The sequence below is a fragment of the Colletotrichum gloeosporioides genome (assembly GCF_011800055.1).
Source record: "Colletotrichum gloeosporioides strain Lc1 chromosome Unknown consensus_66, whole genome shotgun sequence".
Lineage (NCBI taxonomy): Eukaryota > Fungi > Ascomycota > Sordariomycetes > Glomerellales > Glomerellaceae > Colletotrichum > Colletotrichum gloeosporioides.
The window spans coordinates 1,103,756-1,122,001 of NW_025544711.1; the positions used below are offsets into that span (position 1 = coordinate 1,103,756).

General features: G+C 53.3%; 8 protein-coding genes across 8 annotated transcripts; 2 read left to right on the forward strand and 6 right to left on the reverse strand.

The window, feature by feature from the left end:
• Positions 1-1,264: 1,264 nt before the first annotated feature.
• Positions 1,265-4,142, reverse strand: GCG54_00014921 (DNA repair protein rhp41; the record flags this gene model as incomplete). Its single annotated transcript, XM_045414742.1, has 2 exons — positions 1,265-3,328; positions 3,387-4,142. The coding sequence occupies 2 exons, from the start codon at positions 4,140-4,142 to the stop codon at positions 1,265-1,267; spliced, it is 2,820 nt and encodes a 939-aa protein (XP_045260864.1).
• A 470-nt stretch (positions 4,143-4,612) lies between these two features.
• GCG54_00014922 (putative 21.2 kDa protein) lies at positions 4,613-5,264 on the reverse strand (the record flags this gene model as incomplete). The annotated part of the gene is made up of 3 exons (XM_045414743.1): positions 4,613-4,881; positions 4,946-5,028; positions 5,083-5,264. The coding sequence occupies 3 exons, from the start codon at positions 5,262-5,264 to the stop codon at positions 4,613-4,615; spliced, it is 534 nt and encodes a 177-aa protein (XP_045260865.1).
• Positions 5,265-5,591: 327 nt separating this feature from the next.
• Positions 5,592-6,487, reverse strand: GCG54_00014923 (uncharacterized protein; the record flags this gene model as incomplete). Its single annotated transcript, XM_045414744.1, has 2 exons — positions 5,592-6,281; positions 6,332-6,487. 2 exons carry the CDS (start codon positions 6,485-6,487, stop codon positions 5,592-5,594), a joined length of 846 nt encoding a protein of 281 aa, XP_045260866.1.
• A 760-nt stretch (positions 6,488-7,247) lies between these two features.
• On the reverse strand, positions 7,248-9,614 carry GCG54_00014924 (Non-reducing end alpha-L-arabinofuranosidase BoGH43A; the record flags this gene model as incomplete). Its single annotated transcript, XM_045414745.1, has 10 exons — positions 7,248-7,351; positions 7,399-8,036; positions 8,086-8,265; positions 8,311-8,359; positions 8,427-8,540; positions 8,589-8,649; positions 8,706-8,790; positions 8,851-8,993; positions 9,100-9,205; positions 9,256-9,614. 10 exons carry the CDS (start codon positions 9,612-9,614, stop codon positions 7,248-7,250), a joined length of 1,839 nt encoding a protein of 612 aa, XP_045260867.1.
• Positions 9,615-11,117: 1,503 nt separating this feature from the next.
• GCG54_00014925 (Casein kinase II subunit beta-1) lies at positions 11,118-12,246 on the reverse strand (the record flags this gene model as incomplete). The annotated part of the gene is made up of 2 exons (XM_045414746.1): positions 11,118-11,990; positions 12,088-12,246. 2 exons carry the CDS (start codon positions 12,244-12,246, stop codon positions 11,118-11,120), a joined length of 1,032 nt encoding a protein of 343 aa, XP_045260868.1.
• Positions 12,247-12,940: 694 nt separating this feature from the next.
• On the forward strand, positions 12,941-13,993 carry GCG54_00014926 (JmjC domain-containing protein C; the record flags this gene model as incomplete). The annotated part of the gene is made up of 1 exon (XM_045414747.1): positions 12,941-13,993. One exon carries the CDS (start codon positions 12,941-12,943, stop codon positions 13,991-13,993), a length of 1,053 nt encoding a protein of 350 aa, XP_045260869.1.
• A 582-nt stretch (positions 13,994-14,575) lies between these two features.
• GCG54_00014927 (Cytochrome P450 94C1) lies at positions 14,576-16,330 on the reverse strand (the record flags this gene model as incomplete). The annotated part of the gene is made up of 4 exons (XM_045414748.1): positions 14,576-15,529; positions 15,600-15,829; positions 15,884-16,128; positions 16,224-16,330. 4 exons carry the CDS (start codon positions 16,328-16,330, stop codon positions 14,576-14,578), a joined length of 1,536 nt encoding a protein of 511 aa, XP_045260870.1.
• Positions 16,331-17,268: 938 nt separating this feature from the next.
• Positions 17,269-18,215, forward strand: GCG54_00014928 (uncharacterized protein; the record flags this gene model as incomplete). The annotated part of the gene is made up of 2 exons (XM_045414749.1): positions 17,269-17,321; positions 17,390-18,215. The coding sequence occupies 2 exons, from the start codon at positions 17,269-17,271 to the stop codon at positions 18,213-18,215; spliced, it is 879 nt and encodes a 292-aa protein (XP_045260871.1).
• Between the last annotated feature and the right edge of the window lie 31 nt (positions 18,216-18,246).

Consider the following 18,246-nt stretch of genomic DNA (forward strand, 5'->3'; position numbering starts at 1 on the left):
TCGTTTCCCGTTCTTGGTATCGATTCACGTATTTTGTTGTTGACGGTGCCGACGTGGGCATGCGATTTCGCGGACGTTTGGGGATGAGCAGAGGCTCGCGATGAAGGCTGGCTGATAAATGTGCAAGAGAGAGTGGAATTTTTACAAGGCCAACTCTTGTTACTTACTCCAAGGACCTCTCGAGGCGGCGTATGAACCACGACAAGGGGGGAAAAGAATGAAGACGAAATGGATGTACGTATTAGGACGAAAAAGACGAGACGAACATTGGGACGAGGATGGCCCTTGGAGACACAGCGCAGGCACAGTGTCTTGGGGTGAGATGGATCACTCTGGATGAACTCTCGACCTGGAGACACCTCAGGATTAATTAGGTCAGACTGCCGTCGCGAGATGAGGGACCGGAGAAGAATGATTTCTCCTGGCGCCGTGCCGTGCGTGCGTGGCTGAGGTAGGCAAAGCACACTGAACCGAACCGAACTGAACTGAACTGAAAAGGCAGCCGACGCGCGACGTGCGAAGGTGGGAGTCAAACTGGGGCTCGCCTCTTCCGCCGGGCGTTTGGTCTTCGTAATTTACAGGTATGGTATCCACTACCTACCTTACCTAGGTAGGCAATAAACGAATTGGCCCGAATCCCGGGCGGCGGCACCGGCATTCGACCCGTTCATGCTCGCACCCTGGCACAGATGTCTGGGCCACGGATACATACCGTACCTAGCAACGAGATGAACAAATCCCATCCTTCCGCCAAACATCATCATAGGTACTCAGCAGCAACATCATCGCCGCGACTCGAGGCAGCAAGTGTAACATGCCGTCTTACGGCTCCCCACTTGCGCTGTCGTTGGGCAGAATCTCGCCAACGAAACGGGATCCAGCACAGCCTCCTCCAATAATCAGACAGCCGTTTGTGTCTCGGGCGTTGATCGTTGGCTACTTCAATCCTTCATGTGTCTTGGCCCTCGACGTTGGGCGGGATCGGACTTGGTCGAAGCTCGGTGTGGCTTCGGGCCAAGCCGCACCAAATATCGTTGACGTCGGTCCAGGACGGTCAAGAATGTCTTGAATCCATCAATTATACCAACCCACCAATCACATCGCACTGTCTTCCCAGAGGCCCAGTCTATCACGGCCTCTCCAAGGTGCCAAGTTCTGCCTCGTCGTTGTTCAAAATTGCTGCTGCCCTGCGGTATCTAGATTCATTATCTTCTCTGCCATCGGCTCCTTTGACTCGCCCTGTGATAGTGTAGGTGATCGTCATCTACTCCACTAGGAATCCTCCTCCACCGTCCTCCTCCTCCATGTCATACTCCTCTGTAACGTCGCTCGGTGCATCTTCAAGTTCACCGTCGTCGTCTTTTTCCGCTCCGAGAACCGAAAGGTCGTCTAACCCCATGTCGAAATCCCTTTCGTCGGTCTTTCCCTCCTCATTAGCTGCAAAGCCTCTGCTTTCTTCCACGTCCTGAGCGGCGAAGCCTACACCGCGGTCGCTGTCGCCATCCTCATCCCCAGCAACAAAGCCTCCGCCACCGCCCTCTTCCTCTTCCACTTTCACTTCCACTTCTTCAGCCACGAAACCCCCACCACCATGTTTGCTCTCGTTACCAACCATGAAACCTCCAGGCCTGCCTTGACTCGCATCTTCTTCAGTTATAAAGCCTCCCCCGAATGCTTCGTCCTGTGCTAGACATCCCCTACCTTGATTATCACCCTCAACCATGGAGCCGCCTGTCGTCATACTTTCCTCATCCTCGAATATTTCCGCTATTTCCCCAACCATTTCCCTCTCCTCTTCGGCTCTCTCCTCCGGGTCCACTCCGGCCCATACGCGCTCCCGGATCCGGAGTGCTGTAAGAAACCTCTTCCACATTCGAACCGCAGCCAAAGACCTCTTGCTCCGCTCTACTTGTGCTTCCATGTCTCCCAGACCTTCCATCACAGCCCGAACAGCTTCTTCATGCTCTCGTGCTACTACCACGCCATTCAGCACAGCTGTACCATGCTTCCCCTTGAAATTAAACCCTGTCAACGCTGGCGCGTAGTCAATCCCTAGTATGTAAGCGGCGCGCGCAGCAGCGTCGAATTCGTCCGTGACGTGAACACCACCTTGCGGTACCATGCTCGCCACGTATAAATCAATGTTGCCAAACTTGTTCTTTGGCACACGACCATTGACGACTGGCGGGGCATGGTAAGGCTCTGTCTGCTCTTCGGTAAATACCGGCATACCTGCCGCGTCCCTCTCATCGCCGCCGTATCCATCATCAACAAACTCGCCTGGCCTGGCGTTGGATCTTCGAGGAAGAAACTTGACCGGAACTTCCATTGGCTTCACTTCGCGTCCATAGCTGCGGTACCATTTGTCCCTACTACGCGCAACCCGCACGTCCCTACGCCGGTAGACCTTCTCCAACGGCGCTTTGCTTCCCGCCGAGACCGTCCCGGCGGGCTGCGCTTCTGGTACAAGAACTTCATTGCGCCGCAAATGCCTTTCCAGCGCAAATACGGGGTGGTCCTTGAAGTCTGCCACGTTTCTTGGCATAGGTTCACGGCCTTCGACAGCCATCAATTCGTTGTCTTCAATCTGGTCAAGATCGGTTTTTGAACGTCGAGTGAACGGTTCAAGAGCCTTGCGCCACCACCGGTCGCCTCGCTCAACGGCAGTTTCGACACGCAATCTTCTTGTCTTTGCCGCATATGCCTTGGCGTACCTCCTGGTCACATCTCGCGCAGTACCGTCAGATTCAAAGGCAACCACATAGGTCAGGCAATTTTCTCGGTCGGAGGCCGGTGGCTCAATGGCACGAGGTTTCCACATCGAATTTGTAACCAGCGGATCCACAGGCTGCCATTTCTGATGAGCAATATCAAGAACTTCTACCCAGTAAACCGGAAATGGCGACTCGCGGATATTAGTCTGAGTCTCTTTCAGCTGTCGAGCTTTCGGGGGTGATGCTGGTATCGACGGTAAGTGGTAAGCCGCGGCGTTTGGGTGGCCAAGCCGTCGAAGAGGCGAAGCCTTGCTCATATCTGATGGCAATGACCCTTCTCCAGTCATTGAATACTTGGCTACCTGTGCCTGAATCTGTTCTGCTCTTGTAGGTTTTGATGGTGTCTTCAGGCTACGGGGTTTGGGGAGCGTGGGACCACCTGAGGCGAAAGAAAGTGGCTGCAGAGAGCAAACCAAGCGGGCGCGGATCCCAGCAGATCGCAGCAGGGCACAGTATAGCTGAGCACCGACATCTCGAGAACCCTGTAGCTTTCTGGCAGCCTCCCTGAAATCGGATCTTTCCAAGCATGAGTCCATGTTGCTCGGTGGTTCGTACTTACAAGGTGAGTCAGCCATGATATGTCTTGATACCATGTGGAAGCGGCATACGTACCTTGGAGATGTGCTCGGGGTCCTCAGCCCAAAGAGCCCGGCGCAATCCCTTTTCTGTGATATGAAACTTGGCCTTGAAAATGGACCCAGCTTGTTCAAGACCAGCTTTGAGAGATTGTGTTTGACCAAATTGTGGCAGATCTGATGAAGGATTCAGATAATTGACGATCTTCTTGGTCAAAAGAGAACGCATTGATTTCTGTACTTCTCCATCGTCGCACCATCGGTTTCTCAAAGCGCAGTGCAGCATGAGGCAGAGCAGATGTGTCCGGTGTACTGTTATGCGGCGTTCCCTCTCCTCCTTCGAGATTGGCTTTCTTCTATCGGCGCCCTTCTTGGTTGCAGGTGTCATCGGCGCATGGGCTGATAGATTGAGTGTAAGCTTCTTCGGTTCCTCTGTGACCTCCACATCCGGGTGTACGGCGCCGAAATCGACATCCTCGAATTCGATGTCATCTTCGGATTCTTCCTCGTCTAAATCTCTTTCCATGGTCTGGAAAGTTGGCGGGGGGAGAGCTACGTCTTCAAATTCAATATCTTCATCATCGTCTTCGTCCGGCTCTGGGGCCTTGGGCGGATCGACTCGGACAGTCTTCTGTCCAGGTCGCTTGAGCTTCTTCAATGGCGGCTCGGAGGAAGCTGAAGTGGAAGGACCAGTAGCAGCGCCTGCCTCAAGCAGCATCTCTTGGTAGACATCTGGCAGGCCGGGGGTGGCGGGCTGCGACCGAGATGCCCTGGTTCTTTTGCGGCCAGCCATCGTGGCAATCGGCCGGGAAAGGAAAGACTTCACTGGACGGCCGCAATTGCAGAAGGATTTGTATATGCTATGAAAGTGTCAATAGGTCTTCGGAACACTGCATGACTGGCGGCGATGTTCACTGAAAGCCGTTGGTGATGGACAGGCAAAGCGTGACTTTTTGACTCGTCGCGGTCTCTCCTTCTAAGGTAGGCTGACACTGGGCGCACGACGTCATGAGCGCACGGGCCAGTATAGCGCGCGTGGCACACAGCAATACACGTGACTCACATCCATGCTGGTGGGCACGTATTTCAGGCCCAGGGCAACCATTATGTCTCCCCCGCGCGCACCGGCCCTCCCTCTCCGCCCATCGGCGCCAAACTGCTTCCGACGTAGTGTCAACACGGGTTCCTGATCTTGAAACGATACACATCTTGCGGATACGTATGAATTCAAATGAACGGCTGCTATCCGCGTCCGGTGCAGGATCAGTCGCGATAGAAGAGAGTCGTGTCCAGAGGTATTCTCTCGCCCATCCAGATGGCGCGTTGTGTGTGGTTGCGCAGCTCAATGGCATTGTGGTTGCCCTCTTCGTCTGTGTTGGGATGGACGAGTACTGACAAGGGCCCTCTGTAGATGGCTAGCCACGGAATAAAGGCACCAAACTGCGCAGGCGTGAAGAGATTGACCTCGAACATGGCGACAGGGTGCGGGCCCACGGGCTTCTCCCAGAATCGATAAATTCTCAGCTCAGGGACTAAGGTAGTAATCATCGCGTCGTCAGTGAGAGCTATTGCTATTCGGTCCTTGATCCGACTTACACTCTCGTCGAATGCGCTCCCACAAGTCCTTGGCATGCTTGACCTGGTCCGGGTTGTTCTGGAAATGGTAGATGTGGATGTCACTGTGTTGATGTTAGTCCTGCGGGTAAGGAAGGTCGAAGCTCAATGCCGCTTACAAGCCTCCTCGACGCCCATTCGAAAGCGGAGCCGGGAACGACTCGTACGCCTCGCTCAGCTCTTTACGTGGGGGATTCCTGAAGCTTTTGCCATCTTCGTTGAGATCGCTGGGTAGAGGAGGAGCATTTTCGTAGCCCTCAGATGGCGAAACGAAAGTATAACGCGGGGGGTTGGTGGCCATTTTAAGAGATGATATTAGTCTTTGTGGTGGCTTTTAGCTTTGGAGGTTGGTAGGAACAATCGGGTTTCCACGACAAGAATGTCTTATTGGCAAGACTGCTCATCATCCATGAGGGGTTGCCGACTGTCTCATATACTAAGTAGGTACGCGTGGGGTGCAAGAGAAGGCAAGCTGCTTTATTATCTGTGCCATTTGGTAATTACTACTGAGGTTTTGGGCCAGCCAACCGTGCCTCACTGGTCATTCTGTACGTGTCCAGTGTGCACTGACGCCATGCATCTTTGGTAAGCACACTAATTTCTAAGCAGCCGCGCGCGTAGAAAAGCGTCAGTCCCTCCTCACTTGGTAGACGGCGTACCGACTCATCCTGGCCGTGTCTCCGAACCCGGGGAGCGAGTCCACCACGGCCACATGCTCCCACCACACTTTCCACTTTGTCCCCGTCTTCGCCCCCACTTCGTCCCATAAGCGCTGGAAGCTGGCTTGATCGTGCAGATACATCCGGCGCCCCCTGTTGTCGCTTTCCTTCGGCTCCGTAGTCCCCAGATGCCGTCCGAAGACAAGCCCGTCTTGAAGTCCCGGCTTGAGGAACTTGATGATGCGTTCCGCTGCCATCACCTGCTGCTTCCAGTCGAACAAGTGGAAGAAGGCATTGGCCCAGATGATGCTGATTTGTCCGTCAAGCACAGAAAGACCCGTGTCGGCCGGGTCCAAGATGTCGCCCGCCACAAGCGTACCCCGGAACCGGCCCTTGTCCCGGAATAGATCGTAGCCGATGTCCAGAAACTCGCGTTGCACATCCGCTCCGTAAAGCCGGGAGCTGTCAACACCGTCGTGTGCGAGTTGCCGGAGAGCTTGTCCGACGCAAGTGCCCAGGTCCAACAGCGTGTCTCCCGGGTCCGCTTGAGTTAGTCGACCTAGGACTTTTTGATACAACGCATCCTGTGGGTCGGCCAACAGGAGAAACCGCCAGCGCCCGATGCACGGGTAGTGGAAAACCTTCCACAGCGAGTCGCGCTTTATTCGTCAGCCTTCGGTCTCATCCTATGGTCGCGCCATCGACCTACGATCTTTCGTATGTGGTTGTCCATCTCCTCTGCAGGAATGCCACTATAGTCTCGGAGAAGAGCGCGGGAGGCTTCGTACCCCTCAGGCAGCTCTTTCTCGTACATCCATGTTTGCTCTGCGGGCACGTCCGCACTTTCAAAGAATTCCTTTGTCATTTGAGGACTCTGGCTCGTTGGAGATCGCAGTCGTGTGTTTTAAAACGAGGGCGCTGGGCCGACTTTATCTTGCTGATGCCCATCTGACATGGCTTGTTTCACTGGCGATGCTCGGTGCGAAACCGGCGACCGCTGCCGATAAGCCGCACTTCCCCTCTTTGCGTCAACACTTCTATCCCGCAAGACATGCATTAGCAATCTCACCATATGCAGCTTGCTGGAAGTTATGAGCTACGACATGCCGGTCCAGATCTGCACGTGCAACATGTGCTTACTCACGTAGTCCAAGCGTGATGGGAAGAGCACATCGCCTCTAACCTTGCTGATATGCAAATCCTCATTCAGGTACCGAAGCTTACGGGGCGTAGGATGCTATTGGCCACTGGCATGTTCAAGTGACAGGGCGTCGCATTCAGCCCCATCTTATCAACATTAAACATGTTGCCTCCCGGAGTCTGTAAACACCTTATGTTAGCATCCGGGCGGGGTTCCATACACAAAGAGCAAATACAATCGCAAAGACAAGGGGATAGTGACGACAGGGATGGCGGAGAATATGTGATTTCGTCCGATCAGGCATAGTGTCCGTTTTCTATTTCCATCAACAAGCGACAGCAGTTGCAGCCAGTACGGAATACTCGTCTCTCCATCCCTACAAGATGGTGGACCCAGGAACGGCTACCACTATTCCAACAGATAGGCCAGGTATGGTCTTTGCAGTTGATGGTTGCCGTTGAAGATAGCACCCGAGCCGAGCCTTCTAGTCTCTGAATTGGCCTTGAGGAATGTAAGTCCAGTCTGATATATATGCTGGTGTTGAGCCAAACCCTCCATTGCTTGTGCAATATACGCCGACAAAGACGCCTACATCACATTAGCAGGGATTTTGATCACAGATCTAGGTCAAGTACCTGTAAAGCCCCAGCTGACAGCATTATTCGACGCATATACGAGTGTCTTCATTCGAGAAGCTGCATTGGCTGGGCCGGCCGAAAAAGAATAGTGCGTCAGGTTCGCGGCCTTCACCTCTAGCCTGATCGGCGAGGCTATCCATTCTTCCGGCACTGGGGCTGTGATTTCGTCTGGGACGGGAACATATGACTCGCCCCGAAATCTTAGATGCAAATCCAGTTTTTCGGAATCATTCCCCGCAGTCAAGTTATAACCCGGAAGCGCCCGCATAGTTCCGTTTGCTGGCAGTAAAACCAAACCCAAGTCGAGATGATGATTTTGCGTTAGAAAGACAGAGATGCCGGTCTCTTCCTCTTCTAGCGTGGGCGAAAAGTCTATTGTCACGCCATAAGCGAAGAGTGTATCCTGCTGTCGCCTTCCCACGAACGTTTGCCCGCTAGGACCGGCGTAATTGCCATTGTGGGCTGTCAAGTTGAGCTTTGACGGCATGAGACGTAGGCTGTTGGAACGCTCAGGTGGTGATACTGTATATGAGCTTTCGACGGGATAGCGCCAGTGTGTGAAATGAGCTGGCAGTGCTGAACCAGCCTCGAACTCAACATTATCAGCTGCAACTTCGCCCGACATGACCCAGTGGCTGAACTCGTCAGCCAAATGCCAGAGACAAGAGCAAAATGTCTCCTTACCCAGGGTCATCAACATCTAGACTCGCTGGTGGCATTGGCCAACCACTCATCTTGCCCTGAATGGGCGACATTTGCGGCCATTCTCCCTCTCGCCAGGTCACGGCGGTCAGGACTGTTTCACGGCCCATGGGAAAGTAAACCCACTCAGGGCCAGATCTTGTCGATAGCGCGACACCCCACCTTATTCGTGTTAACATAGGCATCCACAATACTCAAACGACTTACCAGTTCCCTGAATCATCCTGGAAGAGGTCGGCATGTCCGACAGTCTGGACTGATGAGTGTTGGTACACCATTCAGGGTGCTAGAGAGAAAACATAGTACAGCTCGTGAAAACTTACAGTAGGAGGTTGTGTTTGCATTGGTGAGAATTGGGTTGGCCGAATTCGACTCATATGGACCTCCAACATTCTCCGAACGAGCTATCGTGACCATATGGCCGACACCAGTACCGCCTGGTCCATGTCAGCGCCGATTAATGCGCATGAATGTTGAGCAATTACCTTCTGCAGCTAACAGGTAGTAGAGACCATCTTTCAAGTATATGTGTGGTCCTTCAGGCGCCTACAACAGGGTTAACTGTCAAGTGCCTCGATGCCCATGAGTTTGTGTAAAGTCACCATGCCACCCGTGCCATTCCAAATTGTTCTCCATTCTCCAACTTCGCCAGTATCGAGGTTTGCTTCAGCTTGCTGCAGCCAAGGACTTGCTACTGTTAGTCACACTGCATGTAATTCAATCTTTTGGCTCACGCGTGAGACCTACCCAACCTTCCAGGCATGTGCCCCGTTGATGTATGTCTTCCCGTCCTTGTCCCAGAACGGCTCCGTGTCGTAGCCCACGAACTCAAAATGTGTTGCATTCGACCACGAAGAAGCTTCATACGGGTTGTTGCTCTTGAAAATTATCTGCGATAAAGTGAGCATAAAAGCCTCCGGGACCAACGGCAGGGGGGGGGGGGGGGGGGGGGGGANGGGGGGGGGGGGGGGGGGGGGGGGGGGGGGGTGGACGGACATTATCCCACCTGGAAGCGTCATCTGCTGGTCTGTCGTCATCGACGAGGGTCGTCACTAGCCAGAAGGTCTCGTCGTGAAAACGCAATGTTGGTGCCCAGATGCCACTGACTTAATTAACAACAGTAGTCATGTACGTTGATGGCGAACGACTGACCTGGTCGAACGATTGGTCTCGGCCAGACGTGGAAGCTGATGCTCTCGATTAAGAGCATGACCTGCGTCACATAAGCACGGATTATTGAGATGAGCTGCTTGGGATATACCTATTAGCTTCCAGTTCTGCAAGTCTTTGCTAGCATGGAGGGGAATGCCCGGAAACGCATTGAAGCTCGAGGAGGCGCAGAAGAAGGTGTTATCCCATTCCGGGACAAATGCACAACTTGGATCCGGATGAAATCCAGGAATTGCAGGGTTATAGAAGGTTGAATTAGAAGTCAAGGCCGTCCCGCTTAGAGTAAGAAAGATACACCACGTCGCAACTAGCCACCGAATACATGTTGATAGAGAACTCATGTTGCACATACAACCGCCCCTATAGCATGAAACACAGCTTCTTCAACCCCGAAGTAACGAAGATACGATTCAAACTTATACCAGCCTGGTCGATGGTCTGTCAATCTGTGGTGCATGAGAGGAACGCTAAGTGCTTTTATCCGGTGCAGATGCATCACCCCGCAGTCGTTCGTTCCGGGTGACATCACCGAATAAACAAACAGTCACTGCAGGATTTGAGCTTGCGGGAATTTTTCGCTGGAAATCTTTACTCAACTGGGACTTTTTGCGTTGTCATTTTGCCCCTTCTCTTGAAATTAGTAGGATCGAGGATGACCGTGAAGCCGTGGAGGAGGCTGCTCCTGTTGCCGGCTGGGGGCTTGGGTAACGACTTCAGTATACTATGAACGCTGAAGCTCAAACAGAGTAGATACCGTACTCACACGCTACATACTGGGGCGAAAACTCGTGGAAATCGGACAATTTAGAGATCAAATCATTACCCACACGCTGAGGAAACAAAGTATGGCAGCCTTCGCTGCGGTCATCGTGGAATACCAGACAGAAGACCGCAAGAGCAGTGTCCTTCGATCACGGTCGCTCCCTACCTCAGCTGATCCCTCCGTCATTGATACTTGGATGAGATCACTCAGACCAACGGGATTGGGGTGCAGGCTTGGAAGCTCCATTCGATTGGTCCCTGCCTGTACTGTCACAGCTCATATTTGTAGGCTGACCTGTTCCCCGCCATGATGGATACGCGGGGACTGAGTATTAATCCCGGTCAATGGCGGGGTTTCTTGGTTGCGTATGCTGGTTGATTGTCACGCTAGAAGCAAGCTGACCTGAAATAGTGCGGAATTTGGATATCTCCTGGCTTGATGGAGCGATGGACCTCATTGCATTCTTTCACGTGGCATTCCTATCACCTGCGGAACTCAGATGTTCCCTCGCCAGCTCTAGAGAGGCGTGATCAGCTGGTTCTCGCCTCTCTGCTGGGAACCGCAAGAGTCATCCAGAGGGAAGATCAGCGGGTTGGTGATGATGGTAATTAATCACCACGGTCGAAACAACGCAATGCGGGCCATGAAGCGGAGGGGCAAAAGCAAGTTAGTAGTAGTCTTTGAATCGACCGACGAATTACATGCAGTCTATGTTCTGTCTCCAAAGGCCCAGAAATGCAGCGGCCGTCGCATTAAGCCTATACAGCAGGCACTGTTGCCTGCGAAGAGAATCGAAATCCGAACTCGTTGACGGCGTGAGAGTCTTTACTTCCGTTATGCACCTTCCTCAGCAAACGCCGCGCCCCTTTTTTAGAGGTTAGGCGGGGGACTGCCTCCAAAACGCCTTCTACCTGATGCAGGGCATCCACTTGAAACGCAGCACCTCCATCTCTGCAGTTCTCCTCCATTGTGGTACCTCTCTTCTTCGTTCAGCGTCCTCTTTCTCGGACGTCATTCGTCCTAGGTCACACAAGCCGTGTAGCTACCGCGAGACTGGCATCATCCGAAAACGTCTCATCTTTCAGAGCTCAGATTCAGCCCCATTCGTCTCAACGTTCATCGGGCTCCCGTTCTGTGCTTGCCGCTGCTGGCGAAGACGAGCAGTTCCACGCAGGGCACGGCGTCTGGGGGCAGTTCTTCCATTGCCATTCATGTTTTCGTCCTCCTCGTCCGAATCGGGATGCTCGTCAGCATACAGCCGCGCCTCGTCCAACTCCGTCATGTCATCCGGTCGGTCCCTGAGCCATTGCATCCGAGGGCCAGATTTGGCAATCTCTGAGACGCGGAATCCGTAAATGCGAGGCTCATATATCCGGCCCGCTCCCAAGCCGGGGGCAATGTTCTTGGAATACATTCCGTTGACCGCCTCGAGCGAGTCGTCGTTGATGCGCGCACCGCCGCTGCTGAGTACTTCGGCTCCACGCTTAGTTAAGTCATACTCAGGGAATGTGAGAAGAAACAGAGCACCAAAAGTGCGGCCGAAAAAGGCACCGTCCACGGTCTGAAACCTGCTGTTTGGGGGAACGTAAACATCGAGGCAGGAAGGACAGAACAACTTGACGGTGTCTTCGCCTGGAATGTCGGAGAGGCCAACAGGAAGCGTCCTAGCTTGGTCGCAGTTTGTGCGTGGGCAGCAGCCGAAGTGTCCCAACTCGTACTTCTCGCTCATTTGCTGTATGCCTGCTCTCGAGCAGATAAAGCGCTGGTGAATCAGGCCATAGAGCATCTCGGAGGAGGACTCGATCACGCTAAGGTCGCTAGCCATCCGGCTGTGCTGTCTTCGGTCATGCCTAGGCCCGAGGCGGTCTTGGTCTCCCGAGTCGTTTTCTTCCTCGTCCTCCTCGTCTTCTTCTTCCTCCTCATCATCCTCCTCGGGTTCCACGTCCAGAATCATCTGCGCAAAAGAAGAATTAGCGTAAGAAGATGCTTGGGGTGCTGCGGGGGTGGCAAATTGGGAAATCCAGGAGAAGCTGATGGATGGTCATGCGTACCTCGAGTGCCTCCTTGTACATCGCAACTTGATTCTGCAAACCCGTGAGGTTGAAGTCATCTTCAATGAACTCCTCCGAGACCTCAGCAAAGTACTCATGGCCGAGTAGGGAACAGAAAGAAGATATCCAAGACTCCGGGGCCCCCGAAGAGGTGGACATGTCGTCGAGGTAATCCAAGGTGAAGGTATTGAGGGGGTGTCGGGTAGAGCAAGGCAGTTGTCGCGTGAGCGAACACGCGTTATCCGACGGATGGGATTGAAATCGCTTCTAGCCGTACGAGTCGAGTATGTGTGATAACCCAGCAGCCAGCAGGAGCGGCGCGAAGATGGCGGGGTAGGTGGGCGTCAAAAGGTCAGACGCGGCGCATGTCGAGCGCAAAGCACAGCAAGGTCGGCGGCAGTGATGAAATCGAAGATCGACGTTGGTTTCGTAAGAGATCGGACGTTCCGGGCGCAGCCAAGGTCGGAGTCGAGATATACTTTTTTTGAGCCTCTTTTTGCTGAGGGAGAACGAGGTTGTATTTTGGGGAGCCTCCCAGCTTTTGCTGAACTTGGTGGGCTGTGGACAGTGGTGCCTCACGACGACGCCCAGCCCGCTTAGAGAAGGAGATTGCGGCCAATCAACGATATGGTCTGTGCACCAGATACGCTCGGTAAGCGGCCTGACATTTGTTCCGCTGCATCTTACCGAAGGTGACCGATGGCCTCACCGAGATCACAATGTCCCTTCCCTCGAACCACGTGATGTCAATTTGCTCTTCCCCGTCGTTGCAGCCACCTTCTCCCCGTCTCTCTTTCCCTCTGCGCATTATTTGAGTCTTTGAGAGGGGAACTCGGCAGCCGAGGCAGAGACCATGCAACCTCGGTCGATAAGATGCGGCTTGCGATTCGGCCGGGAGAAACCAGCATTCCACTCCCATCGATGTTTCTCGACTATCAAGACCCTCAACGCTATCGAAGAGCCATTTGCCTCTGTCGGTGTTCCTGAGTTCAGAAGCTTAGCTTTTGAGGCGGGAAAGCCTCTGGCGTTCAAGCAACCAAATACGATTCCAAAACGACCATCCTTCCCAGCGTCGACGAAGTGGTTCATGCAAGATGAAGCCAGCCTATCGCCGTTATCTCACGGAGAACGTCCCATGGGCTTTGCGCCGTACATGGACCGATTCGCTCATCATATGCTTCCATACGAATTCATGAGCCCACAGCTGTGCGAAGACACAGGCTTGGTTGTCGACACCACAAGCCAATTCCTAACTTGGCTTGCGTCAGATTCAGACCCCTTGGGTGCCGTGCTAGCCGGCATCGTGCACGCCGCCGCTTACCCAGACGCCTCAGAGCCAAAGTTCTCCTCGTTCAGCGCTCCATTGTTGCTGTTGCTCAAAGCAGTCGAGTTCAATAAGCTGCACGAGAAGAAGCTTAAACAACTTTACGTCGCTCAGGCCCAGCTACCAGACCTACCAATAGAACTGCAGGAAGATCTTCCAGTGCCTCGCATAGTCACAGAAGCTGGGAAGGGTGATGTCTATAGCTCAAGCATATGGCTCGGCTTAGAACCAACTTATACACCGCTGCATCGCGACCCGAACCCCAATCTCTTTTGCCAGTTGATTGGCAAAAAAACCATCAGACTATTGCCGCCTTTCTCTGGAGATCGGTTGTACCGACGAGTGCAGACGCAGATCCAGCATTCCGGCAATAGTCGAATTCGAATGTCTGAGATGATGGAGGGTCGAGAGAGGGTGGTTTTGAACACGGCCGTTTGGGGTATGGAAGGCCCCGAAGACCTTATCGAAGCGAAACTGGATCCAGGCGACGCCTTATTCATTCCTAAGGGTTGGTGGCATAGCGTCAAGAGTGGGCATCACGACGGGCGGCTCAATGCATCTGTGAACTGGTGGTTCCGATAAAGAAATCTGATCATGCAGTCATCTGCGGGAGTACCGTGGACGATGGATGATTGGATTGGCGTTAATGAAAATCGTGTTTCAGGCCGAAGGTGAGCTTCAAGAATGCATAAAAAAAAAAAGAAAATCACGTAGGCACAGGCTTGACGTTCACTGACCAATGTGTGACCCAAGGTGATCCACAAAATGTGACACATTCTCAATGGGTTTGGCACTTTGGGCAATCCAATATACCCCCTCAGTAAGCACAATAGCTCAGGGGTAGAGCGCTGGGCTCATAACCCAGAGGTCCCTGGATCGAAACCAGGTTGTGCTAATTTCCCTGTCTTTTTTTTCTTCTGATTTCTTTTTGTGTGTGCGAGATTATCTTTTCTCCTCTGTCTCTATGTGCTCTACAATGTTTGCGTCTGTTTGTCACGTTGGAAACCTATTCCCGCCCCCTCAATTTGGGTGGTCAAATGACTGACAGAGTATGTGCCCTAGCTTAAATGTTCATTGTGCCAATGTAAGGCTCAGGGTATCGCTTGATATGACATGCCGAGTACTCAGCGAGGGGACCACATCGCGAGGGTGCTGCAAACTTCGTCATTCGCTGCACACGTCGTGCCTGCTTTGCACCACGCAAGGCAGGCCGTCCTTCATGGGCAGTGTGAGGCTACTCTTGCTTACTCTTTCAGAGTCATCAACCCTGGCGCATTCGAAAAGCCCGGCCACAGTGGCAATGACTTGGACAGCTATAACCTCAGCCATTTTCTTGCCTAAGCAAGTCCTAGGTCCGCCATTGAACACCGGGAACTCGGATGTAGTCTTGTTGAGGACCTTGCCATCAATCAACCAGCGCTCAGGGCGGAAATGGTCTGCATCTGGGCCCCAGGTAACCCGAGAACGGTTCATTGCCCAAGTGCACCAAACGATGACGGAGTTTTCCGGTAAAAATGTTCCGTCTGGAAGTGTCGTGGCTTGAACGGCCTGCTTGATCTCGAAAGGAATGGGCGGGAAGATGCGCAGAGCTTCACAGAAAACTGCGAATGTGTATGGCGTTGATGTCGGATTACATCGTTCGGAAATGGTCTTCTCAAAGCTTTTCTCGCTGCCTGCTGTGAGGCTGTCGACTTCGTCTCTGATCTTGACCACAACGTTGGGGTGTTTCATCAAGAGGTAAAAGGTCCATGTGAGGGCTTGCGCTGTGGTGTCTCTGCCTGCAGAAAGGTAGTTCAGCGCGGCGTCCGCAACTAACTGCTCATCACCAATGGCGTCCAAAAAGGACTGGATCAGGCTGCCTGAGATATCGTTCAGTCTGTCAACAGCCTCTTCCGCTGGGACCGTATCGACCGGCTTTCCAGCACGCTTTTTCCTGTCACCCGTCGCACTTGATACGATCCTTTGACCAAATGACTTGACGATGGAGATTGATTCTCGAAATCGCCTTCCAGTGATAATTTCCGTGATAAACCAGAGAGGATTCTGAAATCTCTCGGCTGTTGCGCCAGATGCGTAGTCGAAGGCCAAGCCAAACTCGTCTTCAGCGTGCATTTCCATCTGAACGCTCATTAGCTACCGTTAGACTCCATCGCGGATTGGTCGGTGCCAGTTCATGAGATGAACATACGTTATAAGCCATCTTTCCCATGAGCTGAGTTGTGATTTCGTGAAATACGCATTGTAAATCGACCGAGACACCACTCAAAGCCCTATCTTGTAATAAAGCTACGCTTTGGGACAGATACTGCGGCAAGGCGATGTCTGTGAGAACCCTCAGGTTGGATGTATTGAGGAAGTTCAGCCCAGCTTTCCGCTGGACCTTCCACAAATCACCGTCTACATTGATGATGCCGTTTCCTGAGATGAATGAGCTCACCAAGATTTTTGCCAGAGCCACATCTCAGCACTCACCAAAAAGATCCCGCGACCGTCCCTTGAAAAACTCGCCTTTAGCAAAGATGCCTTCATGCTTGAACACGTATTCGAGGTTCTTAGGGTCACTGATAATGACCCCAGGTGGCAAGCTCGGAACCGAGATCTGCAATGTTTCGTAGCCATGAAGCTGTTCACACTTGGTGAACCAGTCAAACAGCTTCTGGCGGTCTCTCAGAAAGTTGATACCATTCCCAGCCAGTGGCAACGTGTCAGGCGGGCGTCTCAACACCAGTCAGCATGGCGTTGTATGTCCAGATGCTCCACGTCCTTCCTACCCGGGAATCGCGTGTCATTTGAAATTTGGCTCATAGCTTACCTCAACGGGACGCCATTCCGTCTCAGCTTGGGCTGTCCAAACACGACATACAAAAAGAGGGCGACTACTCCGGCCACGAGTACCACTGAGATGTTGAGGTAGCCCATGCTGTGATACTCTTTATCGGCAGCGAAGATTGCCAATCGATGTCAGTCTAAGTCCAGAGATCCCAGAGATCGGATGACGTTGAATCGAGTATCGTTCGCACTCACAAATGCCCGCCGAGGCTCGTCTTCGTCTGGCAAAAGGGGACTGGTCTAAGAGGCACGGTCGAGTGGTCTAAGCCTTGAACACACAGTGAACGCGGCAGCAAGATCACGGAGGTCGCGGGGGTTGGAGTCTCAAGTGTCGGAATTGTCCAGTAAGAGCTAAGCGATTGGAAGTGACTTCCAGGTTCCCGCAGGTCCGGACCACAGCTTCAGTGGGGACGAGGTAGCTTCTCAGCCCCCCTGAGGTGGCCCTTTCAAGACCTGCATTTGCATGCGTGTACCATCTCGCCTTACCTTAGGTGCCTAATAAATGCGCCGGGGAGGCTGAGTTGTCACTGGCACCTACCTAGGTAAGGTGCCTACCTAGTAGGTATTATGCTTCACATGCGACGATGGAATGGAGATTGGATCCGACATGACCTGGCGGCGGGGTGCTACAAGGGAACATTTGGAGTTTGATGCCCTGAACCGGGGGCTCTGGACCCCTGTCCTGGAGCTGTCCCTGTCTCAATTGGCAGCTAAGTGCCCCTAGCGAGTGCGATAGCTTCCGTCCCTGCTGGAGCTTCGGCACGAACTGTGCAAGGAACCCAACACTTGTTTGATTTACCCTCAACAAGACGTCGTCCAATCTGCTGCGTTGCTTGCGATCGCGGGCGCTTTTTGGCTTCTCAGTGCATTGAAGTCCAGCCTCGGACGCGTCACATGCCGCATTGATGCCGAAACTCTCACCTACAAGGGTTTGACGATATATCCTCTGTCACCTGCTGCTTAGCATTCTGCAGCTTTCCTGCCAACTGTACCGCAACACCAACCAGCCAAATATCGACGTCATCACGATGGCGCCTCTCGTCCCTCGCTTCCACTTGTTCGAGATTGACGACCAGCCATGGTGTGTATAAGAAGACCAGTGCGCCTGCGTTCTCCGCCATCAAAAGCTGATAACTCATGCACTTTCAGGTTCCCGTCCTTCCTTCGCGCTCTTGTCCAAGAAGGCCTCCACGCGACCTGGGTTAACAAGTTCCCCGTCCTCCAAACGGCCTCGCCCGCGCACATTGCCGCCCAAATCCTCCAGCGGACCCTTGGTCCACGACTCTCCTCCTACACCTTCATCGACTTTTGCGCCGGCTCGGGAGGCCCGACCCCGGCCATCGAGCGGGCCGTGAACCGCCATCTCACCGCCCAGAAGCAACCCAACGTCGACTTTGTCCTGACCGACCTGTGGCCGAATCCTGACAGCTGGGCGCGCGCCGCTGCCAAGAGCGAGCACATTGGCTACGAACCCAAGAGCGTCGACGCCGCAAACGCACCCCGTGATCTGCTCGCTGGGTACCGCGGCAAGGAGAAGAAGATATTCCGCTTGTTCAACCTGGCCTTCCATCATTTCGATGACCCATTGGCCAAGGCGATCTTGAAGAACACGCTCGAGACCTCGGACGGTTTCGCCATTTTCGAGCTTCAAGGTCGCGACCTCTATTCCATCATTCTACCCGCCATCCTTGGCATTGGCGTGTTTCTCCTGGCTCCTCTTCATGCGTGGAAGTTGGGTTCGCTCAATGCGATTATATTCACATACCTTGTCCCTATCCTGCCGTTCGTCCTAGTTTTCGACGGCTACATCTCAGCGCTAAGGACAAGAACGCCCGACGAGGTTGAGGCGCTGATGAGGTCGTGCGGAGCCAGGATGGAAGGCTGGGAAGTAAGAAGTGGCAAAGACGCACACATTCGTGGTCTTGGCTATGTAAACTGGATCGTCGCGGAGAAGATATCATCCCGAGAATGGTGAGGAAGTGCACCGGTTGGAGAGACGTGGAACC